At 42.2% G+C, this 20,212-nt stretch overlaps 1 protein-coding gene across 1 annotated transcript in view; it reads right to left on the minus strand.

Moving 5' to 3' along the window:
- rab11fip4a (RAB11 family interacting protein 4 (class II) a) overlaps window positions 1-19,743 on the minus strand; it is a 41,015-nt gene extending 21,272 nt beyond the window's left edge. The window contains exons 1-5 of the mRNA XM_034113551.1: window positions 19,454-19,743; window positions 13,575-13,662; window positions 13,043-13,131; window positions 1,582-1,733; window positions 970-1,125 (exon numbers count right to left, since the gene is read on the minus strand). Coding sequence (XP_033969442.1) covers window positions 970-1,125; window positions 1,582-1,733; window positions 13,043-13,131; window positions 13,575-13,662; window positions 19,454-19,603 — 635 coding nt within the window. The 5' untranslated portion in view covers window positions 19,604-19,743. The remainder of the gene's footprint in view (window positions 1-969; window positions 1,126-1,581; window positions 1,734-13,042; window positions 13,132-13,574; window positions 13,663-19,453) is intronic.
- Window positions 19,744-20,212: the final 469 nt, after the last annotated feature.

Consider the following 20,212-nt stretch of genomic DNA (forward strand, 5'->3'; position numbering starts at 1 on the left):
AGGGGGGCTGTGATTATAACACCTTGGAAGTCAGAGAAGTAGTAAATACACGAGACAAGGGCTAGCAGCATATAATGTAACAGCAACCATCAATAGAAACAAAATACTCAAAGAAATGAGGCGTTTAATATAACACAAAACCTTTCAGCTCAAATTAAAACTGTTTTTGTTTCTATTTAAGGCATCTTCCTTAAAAAAAGGGCTTTCTCCATGATGGTATGGATTACTCTGTAGTGACAGTAAGTATTTTTTTTTTTTCTGTATTTTGAAATCTTACTCACATTGGGATCAATGTTTTGCTGCTGTTAGCCTCTACTCTGTTTCCTTTGTGCATTGCATTTTGGGAGAAGTGCTTTCATTAATACCACACTCTTGAATCAAGCTACATTTACTGTAGGTACCGATTTTGGGAGTAGAAAAAGTAGAAAAATCTAATGTAGATATAACATTCAAACTTTCTTAGAATCAGAATAATAATTATGATTATGTTTGTTAAATATATATGTATATAAAGTATAGTGAAGTTCAAGCACAGAAAGTCTGAGACAGAGACGATACAGATTGTTATGACTAGGATCTGTGGAGCCATCGAAATGACTCATCTTTAGATAAAGAAGTGTATTGCTTGCCATGTTTAGGGTAAAAAGGACAGGCAAGGGCTGTACACTTGAATTGTTCATTTTCTATTATCCTTGGCCAAGCCTTTTGATCAAACCTTCAGTTTGTCAGACATCAGATCAGTCTGCAGCATCCTTTTTCTTAGTACTCTGCTCATTCAATTTCCATCACAGCTTTGAAAAGACACGCCAAGGCTTTGCTACAGACCTAACATTGGCAGCAAGTGAACCGAGGGAGATCAAAACTTTGCTTTGCTAGGGAGGAAAGTCATCTGCCGTCCAGTCCCTGACAAATCAGATAATAATACCAGAGCGTGTGATTCAGGGTGTGCGCTCTAACTGGACCACCAACCTGGAGGGAAGCGAGGACCCCAGGTCGGAGAAGCCGTTTGTTCGGGTTTCCTCTTCTGGGCAAGGGCTGCTGGGAGTGAAATCCACATCCTCCCCCTCCCCGTAGTCCTCAAACTGCTCCTCTCTGGAGATCACAGACGCCGAGCCCATCAGGCGGCTGGGCTCGCACAGCAGGGAGCAGGGGAGGAGGGAATTAAACACATTTAGATTTCAGACATTTTGTTTATGTTGACAGATTACATAGCTGTTGTTTATATCTTAAATGAATACCTTTTTGTATAGCTTTGTCTACTTTTCTCTATTTTCCTGTTCTTAAAAAGCTCTTCAAAAGGTTTTGGGCCAGGCTATGTATCCGTCACTTGGATGGAACAAGTCTGTTGCGACGTGGTAATGTACTTTTAATAAATGAATGTTCAAGTTTGACCAGCTTCCTGTGAGACTTCACCAAAGGTTTTGATGGAACATGAATAAGAACTGAGATATCCTTGCAGACTAAGTAGGCTAGGAACTTGGTGCACTGAATAAACAACCATTATAACCATCTTTAAAAGCTGAAAATGCTCGCACAATGTAATGCAAAGTCCGCTTCTGAGATACAGATCGATCTCCTCACCTGTCCCGCCGAGCTGGACCCGAAGAGTCGCAGCTGTTGCCGTTTTCAGCGCTGCTGTCCATGGCACACTCCCCGTCAGCACAACCCTCTCCGTATTCTGGGTAGGAGCGCGTACACATTATGATGGGAGGGCCCAGCTTGGCCTCGCCGTTCTACACAACACACAACATCAGGGCTTAGCATGGCAACACTTATCATTACAAAACACCATTTGAGACAGAGTTCAACTTGAAGGTACCTGCTGTCGTTTTTGTAATTATTATGCAACTGGAAATGAAACACAGAGAAGTCCCAGTACTGTAGTGCTGGTGCTGAGGGCCAGACTTCAGAGTCATGGTGTTCATACAAGGCAAACTGCACGCTAAAACGTACCCAAAGAAAGCTAAACAGCTTCATTCAAGCATATAACATTTCTGAGCTTGCTCGATTCGAAAAATAACAAATTGCAAAATACTTCATGATATTAGAAGAGTTGGCATTTCTTATTCATAATTCTCATAAATTGTGAAACCTTAAATTATTATGTTTGTGATTTTTTAAGGCAGAACTGCACCACAAATATGTTTATTAAGTCTGTAGAAAATGATTTGTTGGCCGGGATATGCAGTTCCACTTTAAAAGCTCCCATGTCATGCTTTTCTGGTTATTACCCGTCCCCTTGTGTTATGAAGCGTTTTCTGCATGTAAACGGTCTGCAGAGTCACAAACCCTCAAAGTACACCCTGTAGCGAGTAAAACTCTAACACAGAAAAGACCTGTCTATGCTGCCCCAGAACGCCTCGTTGGAGATTTCTCTTTTTCCATTTTTTTCGTCCTGGTCATAGTGACGTAACGCTGCGGAGCTTCACACACACACACACACACACACACACACACACACACACACACACACACACACACACACACACACACACACACACACACACACACACACACACACACACACACACACACACACACACACACACACACACACACACACACACACACACACACACACACACACACACACACACACACACACACACACACACACACACACACACACACACACACACACACACACACACACGGAGCTCAGGCTGTGAGTGTGTGTGTGCTCAGGCTGAGTTCCGCGGTGTCTCGCTGTCTCGCAGACCCCACGCAGCAACCAGGAAACGACACCAGTAATCCAGCTCACACTGTCCGCTCCTCGAGCCTCAAAGGGCGGAGCAGCGAGCCCCACAACGTTTTATTGGTTCACACAGACTAATGCGCAATATATCAAGGAGTTTAATTTAAGGAAAATAATGTGTTAAATGTAAGAACATTTGTTATCTTGGAAAATGGGAATTGAGAAAATTGGTCACATATTTTAGAAGGTTGAACATTAGAATATAATTGAACAGCATGATGCTTTGTTTTATATTTATGCTATACTCTTTATAAACATGAAACCACTTTTAAAAACATTTACCCCTGCAATAATAACCACAATTCAAGTATTTAAAGTTTTACATAAGATCTTAGCATTGTTCTGTCTCTTAAAGAACCCTGAGACAGATGTGACACATTTAAAATATTTGTATAAGATGTCAAAAAACATACAGAGCCTAAAGGAGCAGCTCCAGTTGAAACCTCACATACGATTGTGACAACTCTCAGTCACTTTTTTTTTTTTTTTTAAACCTCACATTACATTACATTACATTACATGTTACTTGTTAGACGCTTTTATCCAAAGCGACTTACATACTCAATACTGTGGGCAATCCCCACAGGAGCAATTAGGGGTGAAGTGTCTTGCCGACATGCTGACTGCAGTGGGGTTTGTACCTGTGACGCCCTGATCCCAACACCAACGCACACACGCCCCCCTCTCATATAACCTGACCTGGGATTCAATATGTCTTGAATAAAATAAAATTCAACTTGCAGACACCTTGATAAAGTAGACCTCTAGACATATCAGACACTGAGTGGGATAACATAGCATGGCCACATCTGTGTGCCATCAATAATGCACGTGCACGTCTGGCTTCACCCAACACAAAGGCCGATTCCACACTCAGCTGAGTGAGGCTCCTTTTTTAAGGTGTGGGTGTAAATACAGTCGTGAACATCTTTTCCGTTTGAAATGTGATATTTAGGAGCTGATTGGCTTTGGTAACAGTACCTGTAAATATTCCAAACTGTACAAACAAATGCACATGTGTACCACTTTCTACAATATACATGGGTATATTTGATACTAATAAACAATACAATACAATAAAGTGTTTGACTATAAAGGGTCTATTTCTAGTTACTATTTAAACGCAGCGTGTTCCCTGACGAACACAAACAGACTCCATGTGCATGGGGGGAGGTTGGGGGGGGTGTTATTGGAATTGAGCCACACACACTGCTTAAGAGACTGCTGGTAGGGTCTATTCATCAATTATACACACGTTTCTGTCTGAGATAAACAGTGTGTAGGTATGGGTATAGGAAAAACAGTAAATGAGGATTTTAATTGTGGTTTTCTGTGGAGAGTTGTTATGCTCTAACAACTTCTTTTTTTTTACCAAAACAGTACCTGGACACTGACTTTATATTTAAGAATTGGGGATTTCACTGCCTGTTTACACATCAACATCATGCCAACATAAGAGAAACAAGGAGGCATTGTGCTGGTTACTGACATTTGTCTAACCATCTACCTCCTTTTTAAAGGCTCGTGGAGTTCCACTGCATTTTAACATGACAGCGCTGTGTATTGTTAATCGCTAAAGGATAACCTTCTGAATTGTGTGTCTGTGTTGATCCAACTGCCTCTCCCTCAGCAGACATGTTTAATCAACAGAACCCAGAACACCTGTGTGCATTCACAAAGACCAACCCCAAGCTGCATGCACCGATAATAAAACACCAAGGTGGAAGATGTCTCACACCCCCCCCCAAGTTCCAACAGCAGAGTGGGCAAGGTGTCAATCAAAAGTTATATTTAGCCAAACTAAGTGAAAACACCTGTGTACCTAAAATGCTGTGTGGACATGTACTAAATGCACCACACACACACCCTCCTAACAAATCAATTGTGACTGCAATGTCTCCTCTCCACTACGAGTGTGTGTGTGTGTATGTGTATGTGTATGTGTATGTGTGTGTGTGTGTGTGTGTGTGTGTGTGTGTGTGTGTGTGTGTGTGTGTGTGTGTGTGTGTGTGTGTGTGTGTGTGTGTGTCCTCTAAACAAACATACGCTTTCCTTTATGGTGGAGGTGGGCCCAGAATCCACTGTGATCCTAAAGATGGAGGCTCAGTGTGAAGAACACACACGTCACTGCAGCAGCTCACTCACTCATCTGAACACACACCCAGGTTGCAGTCGAATAGTCCATTTAGCTTAGGAACCTTCCTAACGGAGTGAAATGACCCGGAAGTACCTCAGTGGCAGCCATGATAAGAGCCGTTCTAATTCTCTAGAAGTCTAGATGATAGGAAAGGAGGTTTCAAACTTCCTTTATAACCTCCTTTAGCTTAGGAACCACTGTACCTCCCTTTATGAAAGGAGAGGAGAAAATGCTGCCCCACAATGCCTTGCAGCCGCAGCATTTGCCGTCACACAACAGTCGGCCGTTCACGGAAACAACCGATTATGAACGAGAAATGATATCATGAAAGTTACGGTGCTTATTAAGCATTTTAAAACGTATGTGGTAACTTGCCAAAGTGCTTTGTTTTGAACGTTCATCAGTATTATAATCAAAAAGAGAAATATGAACGTTAGTTTTTACTGAAATGATCAAATAAAGTCAACATTTCACAGTCTTTACTGAGCTGTGTGGGGTTTGTTCAACTTTTAAAAGATGTTTGAATGGTGATATACACAGTGATAGATGTTAAGGACTAACGTTTATAATAAATACATTTGTATTGATTTTAAGATCTTTTCATACAATCATACATATTGGGATCATTTGTATTAATGTGGACCGGAGGGAGAGGGTGACGAGCATAAGTTTCACTTTCCTTTTTTATTTCAATTCCAACTTTGGTCATGAAGAATATGTTTCTCTGTTGTCCCCGTTCATAAAGCATAAAACAACAGCATCAGAGCACGGTGCAGAGTCTCTAGATGAGTTTACAGTAGTCCGTCTTTCTTATTCTACATCATGTAGTCCTCTGTATAGAAAACTGTAGTTTGCTGGCGCAATACGTCGGATAGTGAAAGTGCAGTCGGATTCTCAAAGCACCGCAGTCTCTTCTCCTAAATCCTTTTGAATTCTCCAATCCACTATCCCTTAATCCCGTGACGTTTCACACAGATGTCAAGGGATAGACGATAGGAGCTGATTTTTGGACTATTCGACCGCAACCCAGGCTTTAGCTGGGTCTCTCTCTCTCTCTCTGAGAAGAGAGAGGGGAGAAGAGAGAGCGAGAGAGAGAGAGACTCTCTCTCTGCTCTAGCAGAGAGAGAGTAGCGAGAGCGCTCATAGCTTGCGTATCTATCATCTCTCTCTATTCTAACTCATCTCTCGCTATATCTCATCTCTATCGCTCTCCTTCTCTATCTCTCTCTCGCTATCTCTCTCTCTCTCTCTCTCTCGCTCTCTCTCTCTCTCTCTCTCTTCTCTCTCTCTCTCTCTCTTCTCTCTCTCTCTCTCTCTCTCTCTCTCTCTCTCTCTCTCTCTCTCTCTCTATCCCTTGTTGCTAAGCAACAGTTCAGCAGGGTTGATCTCCATTGCAACACACGCAGCAATTCATGATATCTTTCACATTATTTATGCGACTGTGCATGCTGAAGTCCTAACATGAGGTATGGCAGCTTGCTATAAATGATAACAAATAAAAGAATACTGCGCGGCAAAAAAGTAATAGCAAACAAAAGGAACATTGTAAATAATAATATTTAATAGGTATGTATGACATTGAATACTTAGTAATAATTCTAGATTATTATTGCAGTTGTTAAATGTTTGAAACATGGTTTAATTTGTATAAGAAATATAGATATATATTTAAAACAATCTCTGATGACAATCATGTTTTTCCCGACATGTTTCTAAAACTGTTCCCTCAAAAACATGTCAACAGTTCCCTTGATTCCCATTTTTGAAGAAGTACAAAAACATATGGTCTCACAACTTTAAATACATTATAATTATTATTTTGAACTTTTATTTGTCTGTGTTAAAAGAAGATGTGACATATATCTCATAACATATAAAAATAGTTTGTATCAATAAGTCAACATCCGGACATACTTAATGTTAGGAAAAATCTCACTCTTCACCGGCTTGATCTTCAATATCAGGATGCATGTATTTATTATCCTTGCAAGAGTGGAAGTAGTCATCACATACAGAGGTTGCATGGGACAAATAGTTCCCAGAGTAATGTCCTTGACATGCTTATATACAGGGGTGCACATAACTTCTATATTGTATAAGGCTTCGCCCTCTAAGGCTATCGCTATTGGGTAATCCCACTGCGCATGCGCAGCACTGACAGACTTAATCCACGCCCACCTATGACCTCACTTCCGTATAAATAGGAAGTAGGCCCGACCATCTGCTCTCATTTTTCTTCAGCACTCCGTTGCAGAAGCACTGTCAGGCACAAGCTCTTTTCAGAGCTGCAGGCTAAAAAGCAGGGATTCCTCTTCTAAAAAGCTTTTGTTCCAATTATTAAGATGCCAAACAGGATACATTATGAGTTACGACCAGCGCTCACGGTTTGAGTCCTGCCTGGGATTGGAGCACGCAAACGCGGCTCTCACTCCCCAGGTGTCGTGCACTCATTGTGTCCGTCTCCCTCTGGCCCTTTTGCTGCTGCGGCAGAGGATGATTGGCTAGTCCAGGAGTCTTACTCCGTGGACCAAGCCCTTGACTTATTGGATCCGAGTGGCGGGCAGCAGTCAGGCGACTCCTTCCCCTCCATTCACGGATCACCATGTAGTTCCCCCATCCTCCCTCTCCTCCGGACGGAGGAGACAGGGCGGGGGCCCGGTGTCAGCTGACACCGGGCTGACACCGGGCTGACACCGGGTCCCGGGTCAGCGACTGGTTAACCAGTCGGTTAATAGACAGCAGGGCTTGACGTTTAAACGGGATATAGGAAACAATCCTGTCATCCCAGGAACAGTGTCTCGCGCTCGCACATTTTCAAAGTGTGTGGAGACGGCTCTGGAGCCGCTACACAGAATGGGGGAGAGTGTTATTTTACCTGGACGACAGGCTGTGGCTGGCTCGCTCCAGGGAGGAAGTCGCTTTACAGACGGTACAGCTCGTATCTCATCTGTCAAGCCTGGGTTTAATTTATAAACGGGAAGAAGAGCTGTCCTCTTCCCTCCCAGATTATCATTTATCTGGGAGTGGAATAAAACTCAGCCACCATGAGAGCGCGGCTCTCACGGCAGAGAGTGGAGAAACTGACAGCTCTCCTCCGACGCAACACCCGGATGTGCCTGCACATCGACCCCGTGCGCCAGTAGAGACGCATGGTGCAACAAAGCGGCGGCTGCCTACATCAGTCACCAGGGAGGTGTACGATCAGCGCAGCTGCTGAACACAGCCAGGTGGCTGCTGTGCTGGGCGCAAACACACGTACTCTCTATCAGAGCAGTGTATATTCCCGGCGAGTTGAACAGAGGGGCAGACCTCATGTCCAGAGGAGGTCCTCGCCAAGGGGACTGGAGCCTCCACCCCGAACTGGTCTCCCAGGTGTGGAGCAGGTTTGGGAGAGCGGAGGTGGATATGTTCGCTGCACGCGGGAACGCACAATGTGCCCTCTGGTTCTCCCTGAGAACGCAGGAAGACCCCCCCCCCCTGGGGGTGGACACGTTCGCACACATACCTTGGCCCAGGGTGTTATTATACGCTTTCCCACCAGTCCCTCTGATCCCTCGGTTCCTGGACCGAGTGCAGGAGGAGAGACTGACAGCGGTCTTAATAGCCTCGGAGCGCACGGGAGCGTCCTGGTTTCCATGCCTACAGCGGATGCTGTCAGGGAGACCGTGGGAAATTCCGTGGCGCAGGGACGCTCTCTCCCAGGTGGAGGGAGCGATCAGCGGTCACCCAGGGTTAGGCCAACGTTTGTGGGCATGGCCCCTGAACGGGAACACTTAGAGGGGCTTGGCCTCTCTCAAGATGTTTTGGTACGTGCACTGAGAAAAGCTCCATTTGAACCTTTAGATCAGGTCCCCCTGAAGTTCTTGTCAGCCAAAGTAGCTCTGCTCTTGGCTCTGACATCAGTTAAAAGGGTGAGTGATTTGTCTGCTCTCTCTGTGGCTCCGTCATGTCTCCGGATCCAAGGAGATGGCAGCTCAGCTGTTTTGCGCCCTAACCCGGCTTTTATGCCAAAGGTTATCACAAGCTCTTTTAGATCGAGAGTGATAACTTTGGATGGCTTTTTTCCTCCTCCTCACACATCAGAGGAAGAAGCCACATCTCATCTCCTCTGTCCCGTGCGCGCGCTGTCATGCTATATTGGACGCACGGCTGCGTTGTGCAGTTCCCAGCGTCTGTTTGTGAATTACAGAGAGCGCTCAATAGGGCAGCCTCTGTCTGCACAACGCCTGTCACACTAGCTGTGTGAGGCTGTGTCACAGGCGTATGTCTCCTCTGGGTTGGATCCCCCGGAGAACATCAAAGCGCACAGCACCAGAGGAATTTCAACCTCTACGGCTTTGCACAGAGGAATGACAGTGGATTCGTTTTTATTTGAGGGATGTCTCCCATTCCTCTCTAACACACTCAGTACTGAATGTCCTGTCAGAGTGAGTAATGTCGGGGACTCACTCAACTGTGTGCCCTCTCTCCTGCCTGTCGGCACTCAGAGAGCTGCCCTTTTTCCCTCTTTTATTGTTTTAACAAGTGGGACTTTGGTCTCTACTTTTTATAACGACAGGTATTCACCTTCATTCTAGGGACTGTGATGCTCCATTACGCATGGCGCAATGGACATGGGTTATTAATAGGGATGGGAACGGGATTATTCAGGTATTCGAATAATTATTCAGGTATTCGAATATGAGTTATGAATATTTTTATTCATTTCTTTTTTTTTTTTTTTTTTTGGGAGGGATGCCTAAGTTGATTACATATTATCAAATGGAATAATTCAATGTATACGACAGTGCCATAGCTAAATGTGTTAGGTGACGTCTAAAGGTGTGTTTTGCTCCGCTCACCGGTCCCTCACAGCGGGCAAAGCTGCAGGTGCTGATCTCTCTCTCTCTCGCGTCCGGTAATTCACTCGCGTTTATGTCCAAATCCATCAGATCTAGCTAGTTCTAGCTAATGATATGGCTGCTGCCCCTGCCTACACGCAAATCACGCAGACTCAAACCTCATCTTATGCCCAAATGCGGCGCAAATGCGCTCCGCTGCCGTTGCGAGGTTCCGGCGCTAACAGTTCATGAGCGTGCTCCCCCGCCCCCTGTCAACACTCGCGACACATGAGTGGCCAGCCTAAACAACAATAAGCGCTGCTTGGCAACCGTGTGTGGCGGCAAAGTATAGACATTTTGACAGGAGAGATTTAGTTTTGCCAGTATTCAACATATTTTACCAGTCATAGTCCGGTAATTATTTACACTCTAAGAAGAGTCCTACACAACAGACATGGCGTCAAAAAGGCAGTGGCGAGCCGTGAGCTTTATACCTAGGCCCTCTGACCCCCACCAATTCCCTCGAAAAAAAGAAAAAAAAATAGTTATTACGTCACAGCGTATACTTCAGCGGAATATCAAAACAACGGCCCAGGGTGCAAAACGCACCTCTAAAAAAAAACCCTCTACCACACAAAACAACACCTGTGAACCCAATTTGTGTTCTTTGACATTGAAAATGATATTGCATTGTGTTTGTTACTTTTGTTGCAGTTGTATGTCTTAAGTGTAATTTGGCATGCTTTTATTTTGAAGGCGAGTTCACGCTGTTGACAGGAAGTTGTTGTTGCTATGGAAACAAGAAAAGTTTCACAGCGGGCGGAACTTGTCATAAAGTCCGCGATAATAAAACCCACCCATTTAGGGGAAGATATGATTGGTCAATTGTACTGTCATTTGACATTACTCTCTCGTTCAGTTACTATAGCGGGCCCTCTGTGAATCGCAGAGAGGGCCAGACGAGCTTCTTTCATGTAACCCTTCACATTCAACAGAGACTGAACAGGCAGATTCGAAGGATTTATTTCTTTGGAAATGTTATTTTAAATACAATTAAATCAAGTTTTTTTTCGGTAAAACTAATGAAAAATATAACAAAAATAATATTAAAAAAATATATATTTAAAAAAAAATATTTTTTTTAAAAATGTTTTTAAATATTATTTTTTAGAATATCTTAGGCCCTCACAGAGGGCCTAGAGGGCCCTGACGGCTCGCCACTGCAAAAAGGAGTAATGTGTGGAAATATTTCGACCAGGTTAGTGAGTGCGGTGTAGAGTGCAAACTATGCCAAATTAAACTTATATATATATATACATACTATACCTTGCTATACCCGCAACCTCCGTTCCAGCTGAGAGGGTCTTCTCTACAGCTGGCCTGATTGTGAATCGCCTCCGCACATGAAAGCTGTAGGCCTATAGCTGTCAAACTGTGATCACCAGTTCAATACATTTGACAAATTCGACTTGGTTTCTATACTTATTTGAACATGTATTTATTTATTTCCAAAAATTTGGAATTTTTTTTTTTTTAATTTTCTTTTTGACCCAATTTTTTTTTTATAGGATATTTACATTTCGGTTAACCGGTTAACCGTTTTTTGGGGGGTCGAATATTCGAATATACATTTGCTTTCAAATTCCCATCCCTAGTTATTAATTGAGTAGATGTGTTTTTGTACTTCTGGTAACGGACGGACCAGTGGGGCGTGGACTACATCCTGCTTCGCCCTTAACCCAATAGCGATAGCCTTAGAGGGCGAAGCCTTATACGATATAGAACTGGGGTTACCTACTGTAACCCAGCTTCTATGAGTATAGGCGCAGCAATCTAAGGTTCGGGCCCCACTGGCTCCGCGAATAGCTGAAGAAAAGCTGTTTGTGTGGGAGCAGATGGTCGTGCCTACTTCCTATTTATACGGAAGTGAGGCCGTAGGTGGGGCCCACGTCATAGGTGGGCGTGGATTAAGTCTGTCAGTGCTGCGCATGCGCAGTGGGATTACCCAATAGCGATAGCCTTAGAGGGCTGCGCCTATACTCATAGAAGCTGGGTTACAGTACGTAACCCCAGTTTCTCAGTGAGGTACTCAGATGAGTACCTGGAGTCAGTCTTTGGTACTCCAACTTCTGGACCCATGCAAAATTATGAGATGAAGCCCTCTGTGTCGCGAACGTCGACGGGGGGGTGGGGGCATGCTAGTGGAGTACTTCGGGAACGTCGACGGGGGTGGGTGGGGGTGGGGGACGGGTGCTAGTGGAGTACTTTGTGAACACAGAGCGTCAACGTTGTGATCAGCTGATTTTGCGCAGTTCTCCAGTGTGTGCGCGGGGCACAGGGGGGTCTCCCTACGCAGCCGGTTGGCGTAATTTTGGCACAATTCCGTTGTACAGACCGACGTTAACAGCAGCCCCGTCTGTGCACACGGAGACCGACTCTGTCTTCCAGTGATCTAAGCGCCTTCTGGAAAAGCTTCACAAGTACGTCGGTACGCAAAGGCGCTTAGTGACACAAGTGACGGTACGCATTTCAGATTTTTCCCACGCATGCGTACCTGCGTACCAGTTATGTGCACCCCTGCTTATATACAAGAGAGTGTTACAGTCACAAGATGGAGAATACCGGTCCAAAGCAGTATTCAATGTTTAGTTCAGATTAGCTAAGGCCCACGTAAGCAATAAACATGACAGTCATATGTCTATCTCCATAGAGGCTGAATCATCATGTTAATCGTTGTCACATAGCTATCATATGCCTAGAACATTGTGTCCTGATGCTCTTCTAGGTAATCATACATCCTGTTACGTACACAGTTACAGTTGGGCCTTTTTTATCATGTGCTACTCTGATATTGGAAGAGTACATTCAGTATTTTCCCAACACTTACTTTTTAAGTTAAACTTAACCCATACAGTCACAAGTTTGATTATCTCATCAGGTTGACATGACAAAGGTGTAGTATTTGTATTTGTATGGTTATTATTGCTTAAGTATAATCTTTTCTTTTATAGTCCGGTACAGAAACACTGTTTACAGTTTCGGCCATTAATACAACTTCCATTGAAAACCTATCAAGACCTGTAGAGCTGTGATTTTGTATTATCGGATGTATTCCTCATCAAACATGAGTGAATGAGGTGCCACACAGTGACAGGAGGAGAAGACTAGTGCTGCTCCATCACTCTGTGCACGGTGAGGAAAAGTCATCCCCTCTCCTTCAACTATGAAGGTGATCACTGACTCAGATTTGAGGATGCTCATGCTAAAATAACTGTTTTCAGTAAGTAAAAAAAGGCTCACGGTTCCACCATTGTGGGCTCAACAATGTACCTGGTAAATGTAACCGTTGTCAGTGACAGACGGCTGGGTGGAGGCCACACTGCGAGGGCCCACAGCCATCTTCAGGATCCCCTCACAACCTGCAACAAGGGAGGAAGAACTCCACCTCAATACAGCACAATAATCCTTTTATCGTTTGGTTTTTGGTTTTTCCATTTCAAAATCAAATAGAAAAAATGTAAGAGATTTATTTTCTTGAATATTTGTGACTTATAATCTTAGAGAATTGTATGTTTCAATTTTTCTGTTTAGGATTTAAAACAGAAAACACAAAAAGAAGAAAACAAAAGAAAAGAAGGAACGATTTGCAGATTAATACATCACTTCAGGAAGGCTATCAACATTTGATGGAATAGTTTAACATTTTGAGGACTACTGCAACTGCAGTAAGCTTAACACAACGCTTGGAAACAGAAGGAAAAGAGCTAGCCTGGCTCATCCTAATGCAGATCAAATGCAGTAGTGAGCTGATTCTCCACTCTACCTCTTTGGTACGTCATTTACATCTGTCTGCATGTCTTACCTTTAATGGCGAGCACTCCGTGGCAAAAGTCTTTGAAGTTGATCTTCCCATGAGCGTTAGGATCCAGGTACCTGGTTAACTTCTTCACCTGCAACAGACACAAGAGATTTTTACAACACAGTACTGCACCCTGGATCCTCAGACCGTCTGCATCAGGCATTAGTTCTGTTGAAGAGTATAACCCTCTTTAATCACCACAATGGCTGTGAATTTAAGATATGCTAGTGACCTGGCTTTATGTCATAAATGTGTGCTGATTAGCCGCTACATCATTTTTTGTTATTTTGAAAAAGAAAAGATCATTTTTGGTAAAGATTTCTATTAGGTCAGAGTGTCCAATAAGTATAAGTGACCAAAACCTACCTAAGCGTCCTCGGGTTTATGAAAGGCGCTATATAAATGTAAGTTATTATTATCATCACCTACCTGGATACAACACATGCTAAGCTAACATGGTGATTACAGTTCACATTATACGGGCCACATTAGTTTGCCAACATTGTGATTGTCAGTATAATGTAACAACAACAGATTCCAACCAATCCATGTTGGACTCTGCAGGAAAGCTAGCTAACATTAGCTGTTAGCAGCAGGTAAACAGAACAAATACACACACAACATTTAAATGAAATGGTTTATATGTGCTTTTATGATTATAGCATTTTTACCTTAGTGGAATAGGGGGATTTGAAAGGGATCGGTGTTCAATGTCTCAAATGTAGCCTCTGCATTTACCCATGCTATCAGGAGCAGTGTGCAGCTATTACACCTCACAGGAAGCCTTGATATGAATAAAGATGAATAACCCCTAGTGTGCTTGCAGTAAAGGAACAGCAGTGTGGTATTAAGATGTTATTTCATACGCTGACTGCAGAGAATTAATCACCATAGAAACGGGTGTTTTACAAACGACACAAATGTAAATACTTGACTGCTGCACCGTCTCATAGGCTGCTTCATTACTTAATAACCGACCAATCCGCTCAGAGACTCCTCGCCAGGCTCTCATCGCCATGGTGACAAAGAACACAGAGATGAGAGGCGATGTGAGGGAGGGAGGGAGATGGAGGAAAAGCTACCTCTTAGTACGACAGAGTTATTTTTAGTAGTGTGTTCATGGTGCTCAGCCGCCATGACAGCTTAAAGGAGAATCTACTCTCACTTTTCTGAAACACTCACAGGCGCATCCAGGATCTCACCTGCACCCTCCTACAATACTGATTCACATTTATTTCAAGATAATGTTTTACACAGCTGTCTTCAAACCATATGGTGTGACTAAATACAGTATAACAAATTAGGCCTCACCTGAAGCCTATATTTTAAATAAATTAACCAACAAAATTCAATTAAAAAACAACAAATTAGAGACCCCCATATGTATATAAATATATGTATTTAAGGGTACATAAGGAAGGAAGTGATTGACATAAGGACTTGTATATGAGGTTTTGGTAAAGTATAATTGATAAATGATTGTATCTTTTTATTTATATTCAAAACTGAAAAATGTATAGGCCGCGAAGATATCTGCCATCCTGTCCATCCAAAAAAATAAGAATTCAAAATAAGCTTTTACATTTATGATGACAATATCTCAAATATATGTTTTTAGTTGCATTTAAAAGTATGATTTATGAAATATATAATTTAGAACTATATACTTTTAATAGACTAAAGACATCTTTGATTGCAGTTAAGAAGGCCACATTATTTGCCTCAGTATTTATCACAGTAGATTTGGATAAGGTTTGAGTTATGTTTCGATTTGATTCTAGAAAGTTAACTGGACTTAATTGTTTATTAAATCATTTATTTCAGTGAAACGAAACAGCATCTCAGTGCGTGCATTTTTGTAGGAAACGTTATTGGACATCCATCCTCTTACCTCAGGTGGCTTAGGAAGAGTCAAAGTCTAGGATTTGCCACTTCACATATTTTTAAGATTTAATTAAAATTCTTCTGGGCAGCCACCGGTTTGAATTTCTCAGCAGGGTATGAAAAAAACTGCTATGAATAAGTATACATTGGGAAAGCTTTATTAAGCTTTTATGTGTAAATGCAGTTGCACACTTGGAGCGTATTGAAAGCTGTTGAGGATTCAATGCCCAATGTTTAATATGCGGCTAAAACATTGAAATGTTGGCAGAAACATCAAACTGCCAGAGCTCATGTGGCAACTTGACATGACAAAAAGGTATCTAAAACTTTGCATTATACTTTTAAACTCCTCTTAACCATAGACCAACTTTTGTATTTTTTAGAAGGAGGGGGGATATTGAGGGGGAGATAGCAGGTAACAATAAATGCCACAAAAGTGGTTTACATCATCTGAACTAGGGATGCATATCGTTGACTTTTTTACGATACCGATACCGATACCACTGAACGATACCGATACTCAACCGATACATATCGTGATACTTTCATGTTGCATAAGGGAAACATTTTATCATCCCGCAATTACTCCCATGAAGCGCTTTATTATATAGTTAACGTGTCAAATGAATATTAAATTCAATTGTGGGACTTGGACCTTTTAGTACTGAACAAACAATGAAAAACACGTTATCTATGAAGAAAACTGATTCTGCAATATCATTTATAATAACCATCAGGCGGGAATAGTACATCTTGTCAATGGAAAAACAAAATAGCACCAGTATAATCAATATTCAACCTGAGATTCGACTGACCAGAGAACACATAAAGGATCATGAGATCTCGGCATTGCACATAAAACAAATAGCATCCTTAAAATCAACATTTGCCTGATGAAAGAAAACAAATCCCATCACAGTTCAGTTTTGTGCATTCATCTTCAAGAAGATGAGCATATCTGCTCTCTCTGGATCCAAACGGGCCCTTTCACAGCGTAGGATATCACCTGCTAAACTGAACACTCTCTCGCTTGGCACGCTGCTTCCCTGAACACAAAGGTACTTGGTTGCCATACGAGACAGCATTGGTTGGAGATTGGATGTGTTGCCACCTTTCCCAGAAATAAACTTCTTGCAGTGGTTACAGACCCCACCATTCAGACTGGCAGTGGTTACAGACCCCACCATTCAGACTGGCAGTGGTTACAGACCCCACCATTCAGACTGGCAGTGGTTACAGACCCCACCATTCAGACTGGCAGTCATATGCAGCCACACTTTAGATTTTCAAAAGTGACTTGGTTGCGGAGTTTCACTGCAAAATTGACATCGTAATTCCGACGGTTTTGGGCACAAGTTTAAGGATATTATGCCTCACTTTTATAAAAAAATTAATTAAAAAAAAAGTAAAAAAAAATAAAAAAGTATAGAAAACCGGATCTGATTTCGGTACGGTATACCGTAGCCACCAGTATTTCGGTAATACCGGGAACCGGTATGCACCCCTAATCTGAACGCTGGCAACCTGAAGATTAGAGATGCACTCAGCACTGTGAAAGATATTGAATAAACTTTCCTTTGAATGGGGTCCTATCTTAATGTTTGAATAATATTAGATTGATTACCATGCATGCTCTATTACGTCTCAAGTTGTTGTGGTACTTTTTGTTTGTGTTACACAGAATTGAAATCAGTTTAAAGGACACCTATCATGCTATATTTAAATGATATATTGTAGGGCCATACCTATATAAGGTATATTTATACGTTTCTGTTTTCAAAATACCAAACAGATCATGCATTTTAGCCATGCCTCATTTCGCTCTATGTGCTGTTTGCTGTCTACGGGGCTGATCTCTGTGAGCTGCAGCTGACCACGCCCCCCTGCAGGAGAGGGGAGCGCGCTCTGATCAAGTCAAGAGGGGGAGAAAAAAAGATCTCCGTCCTCCGTGTTTTATTATATTATTATAGGCCTATAGAGTCGTTATTCATTTGTTTTAAAGCTCAATAAATGACAAAGAAGACCTTTGACCGGCACTTTTCTAATTTTGTCCGGAAGATTTAAACTTTAACGGACATCTTGACTGGCGAAAGAAACTGAAACTCTGCCGCACGGTCCCTTCGTTCCTTGGAAGAGGCGGAGAGGTGGGTGTTTGTCCTCTGCTGGTGGACTAACCGGAGAGAATTACAGTGCTTGCCTCGACGGGGAGGGATTGCATTGAATTAAAGCAGCGGGAGCAAACGCTTGCCACGCTGCTTTTGTGGCAGACTACAGCGCCACTTACAGGCCTGGCATATGTACTACAGCGTCTCCAGCGCTTTCGAGCGGCAATGGCCGGCCGTGGCCCAACCCCACATTCCCCTGATAGGTGGAGAGTTGGCCCAATAGCCGTGAAGCCACTTTACTGACGTCAGTAAAGTGTTCAAATCTGGATCAGTTTTTATCAGATCCGTTGCAGCCCCTTTTTTGGAGATTTGGGTATGGAGGAAAATAGAGAGGGTTGTGTTTTCTGACACTTGGTGAGTTCCCTGGAAGACTGGGGACACATATTCATGTATAAAAGACGTACAAAAGTGCATTTTGCATGATAGGTCCCCTTTAAATGATTTTTGACCCTTTAAGGATTGATATCAAATGGTCAAAAAGCTTTCACATTTGGAGACATTTTTCAGCAATCGGATAACTATTACTTCGCTAATGGAAACTGAGTATAGCACCTATAGTGACTTGTGTTAAGTAACTAAGTACATTTACTCAAGTACTGCTATTAAGTACAATTTTGAGATACTTGTACTTTACTTGAGTATTTCCATTTAATGCTACTTTGTTCTTCTACCCCACTACAATTCAGAGGTTTATAGTGTACTTTTACTCCACTACATGAATGTAATAGCTTTAGTTACTTTACAGATCTGAATTAATGATAAACAATATAATCAAGTGTTAAATCAGACTTTAGTTCCACCTGGAGTAAATTCACAAGCTACCCTGCAGTATACAAAGTTATTCAAACTAGCTGCACCTTTACCAGCTTTGATAACACTTTCATGATCAATCATTATAAAACATATCATATATATTATTCTGAAATGGACCAATCTGCACAATGACTACTTTTACTGTCTGTACTTTTGATGCTAATACTTTTGTACATGACTTGTAACAGAGTATTCCTACACTCTGGTACTTCTACTTTTACTCAAGAAAGATCTGAGTACTTCTTCCAGCTCTGCCTATACACTGACAAAACTGAAACGTTGACTTTAATCAAAATGTATTATGTCAACAAATGTCAACTGTATTAGGTTAGTTCAAAGCAATAATATAAAGTTATTTGATGTCCAGTTTAATATTAAAACGACAGTCTATAGCTAGCTTAACACTGAACATGTAAAGAACATGTCAGTCAATAGTTAGCAACTGAACACACATGCAAAGCACCTATAATCTCATACTAACATGTACACGTTATTATTCAGCTAACTATAGATAGGTAAGCACCTATAATCTCATACTAACATGTACATTTACACGTTATTATTCAGCTAACTATAGATAGGTAAGCACCTATGTTACTGAAGAGAAATGTAAAATACCTATATTAGGCCTATATATCCAGCTAGTTGTTAGGCAACTACAGTCTATAGTTAGCTTAACACTGAACATGTAAATAACATATCGTCAATAGTTAGCAACTGAACACACGTGAAAAGCACACACAGACTATATTTAGCTAAATAATGAACATGTAAAGCATGCAGTATAGTCTATAGCTAAACACTGAGCATGCAAGGAACATATAGTCAGTTAGCTACTGAATACATAGCCGAATAGCCTTCGAAACACTCATGTTGGTAAAGCACAGGTCTGGAGATTATAATTAGCTAAATAAAAAACACATAAAGCACCTATAGTCTACGATTAGCTGAATACTGATATAAATATAAAGCACAAATGGTCTATATTTAGCGGAAACGTCCTGTCCTCCAGCCTCTCACCTCGTCTCCTTGGCCGAACTGCAGCCCGAGGTCCACCAGGTGCTCAACGCGGATGAATCCGTCCGCATCTTCGTCACAGACGTCGAAAACCTCCTTGAGCCTCCGGAGAAACTGCAGGAGCTGCTCCTGGTCAGGAACATTTCCTTCCATCGCAGAGCTGCTTGGTATTTTTTTTTTCCTGTTAAAGAATGTCTGTGACGGTCGCCATCATCACCGTCGTCTTCTCCTTCATCCCGTCCTCCGCTCTCCTCCGCCGAACCGACTGCTGCTGATGCTGCTGCCGTGACATAAGCAGCGGCGCGTGCTCAGAGAGCGCGAGAAGTGACGGAAAAGGCCGATGATAAACGACTGAGGCACGAGGCATTGCGTCACAAGCCGGCAGCTCATTAATAATCCAGGTGTGTTACCACTCTCCGAAATAAACAATATGCCCTTTCAGCTGTTTTCAAAGATGCAGTAGAGCCAAGTTAAACAAAAAAGAGAGAATATAGTACATACAATGCAAGGAATGACAACAATCAAAAAATAATAATGGTTGGAACTGGAAGAATTCAAGATTATGATTTAAAGCAATGCATATCATTTCTGAAAATACATTCTTCTTGGTTGCATTCAGATGCAATAAAGCACAGCATGAAGCAACGCTCATATATTAGCAGCTAATACATGAGCAAACTTGAAATATATGTGTCTGTAACCAACATTACTTAAGTCAGTTGCAGACAGCAAACACATCTTTAATTTGTTAACATAATCACG

The sequence above is a fragment of the Trematomus bernacchii genome, unplaced genomic scaffold (genome assembly GCF_902827165.1).
Source record: "Trematomus bernacchii unplaced genomic scaffold, fTreBer1.1, whole genome shotgun sequence".
In the NCBI taxonomy this organism is placed as follows: Eukaryota; Metazoa; Chordata; class Actinopteri; order Perciformes; family Nototheniidae; genus Trematomus; species Trematomus bernacchii.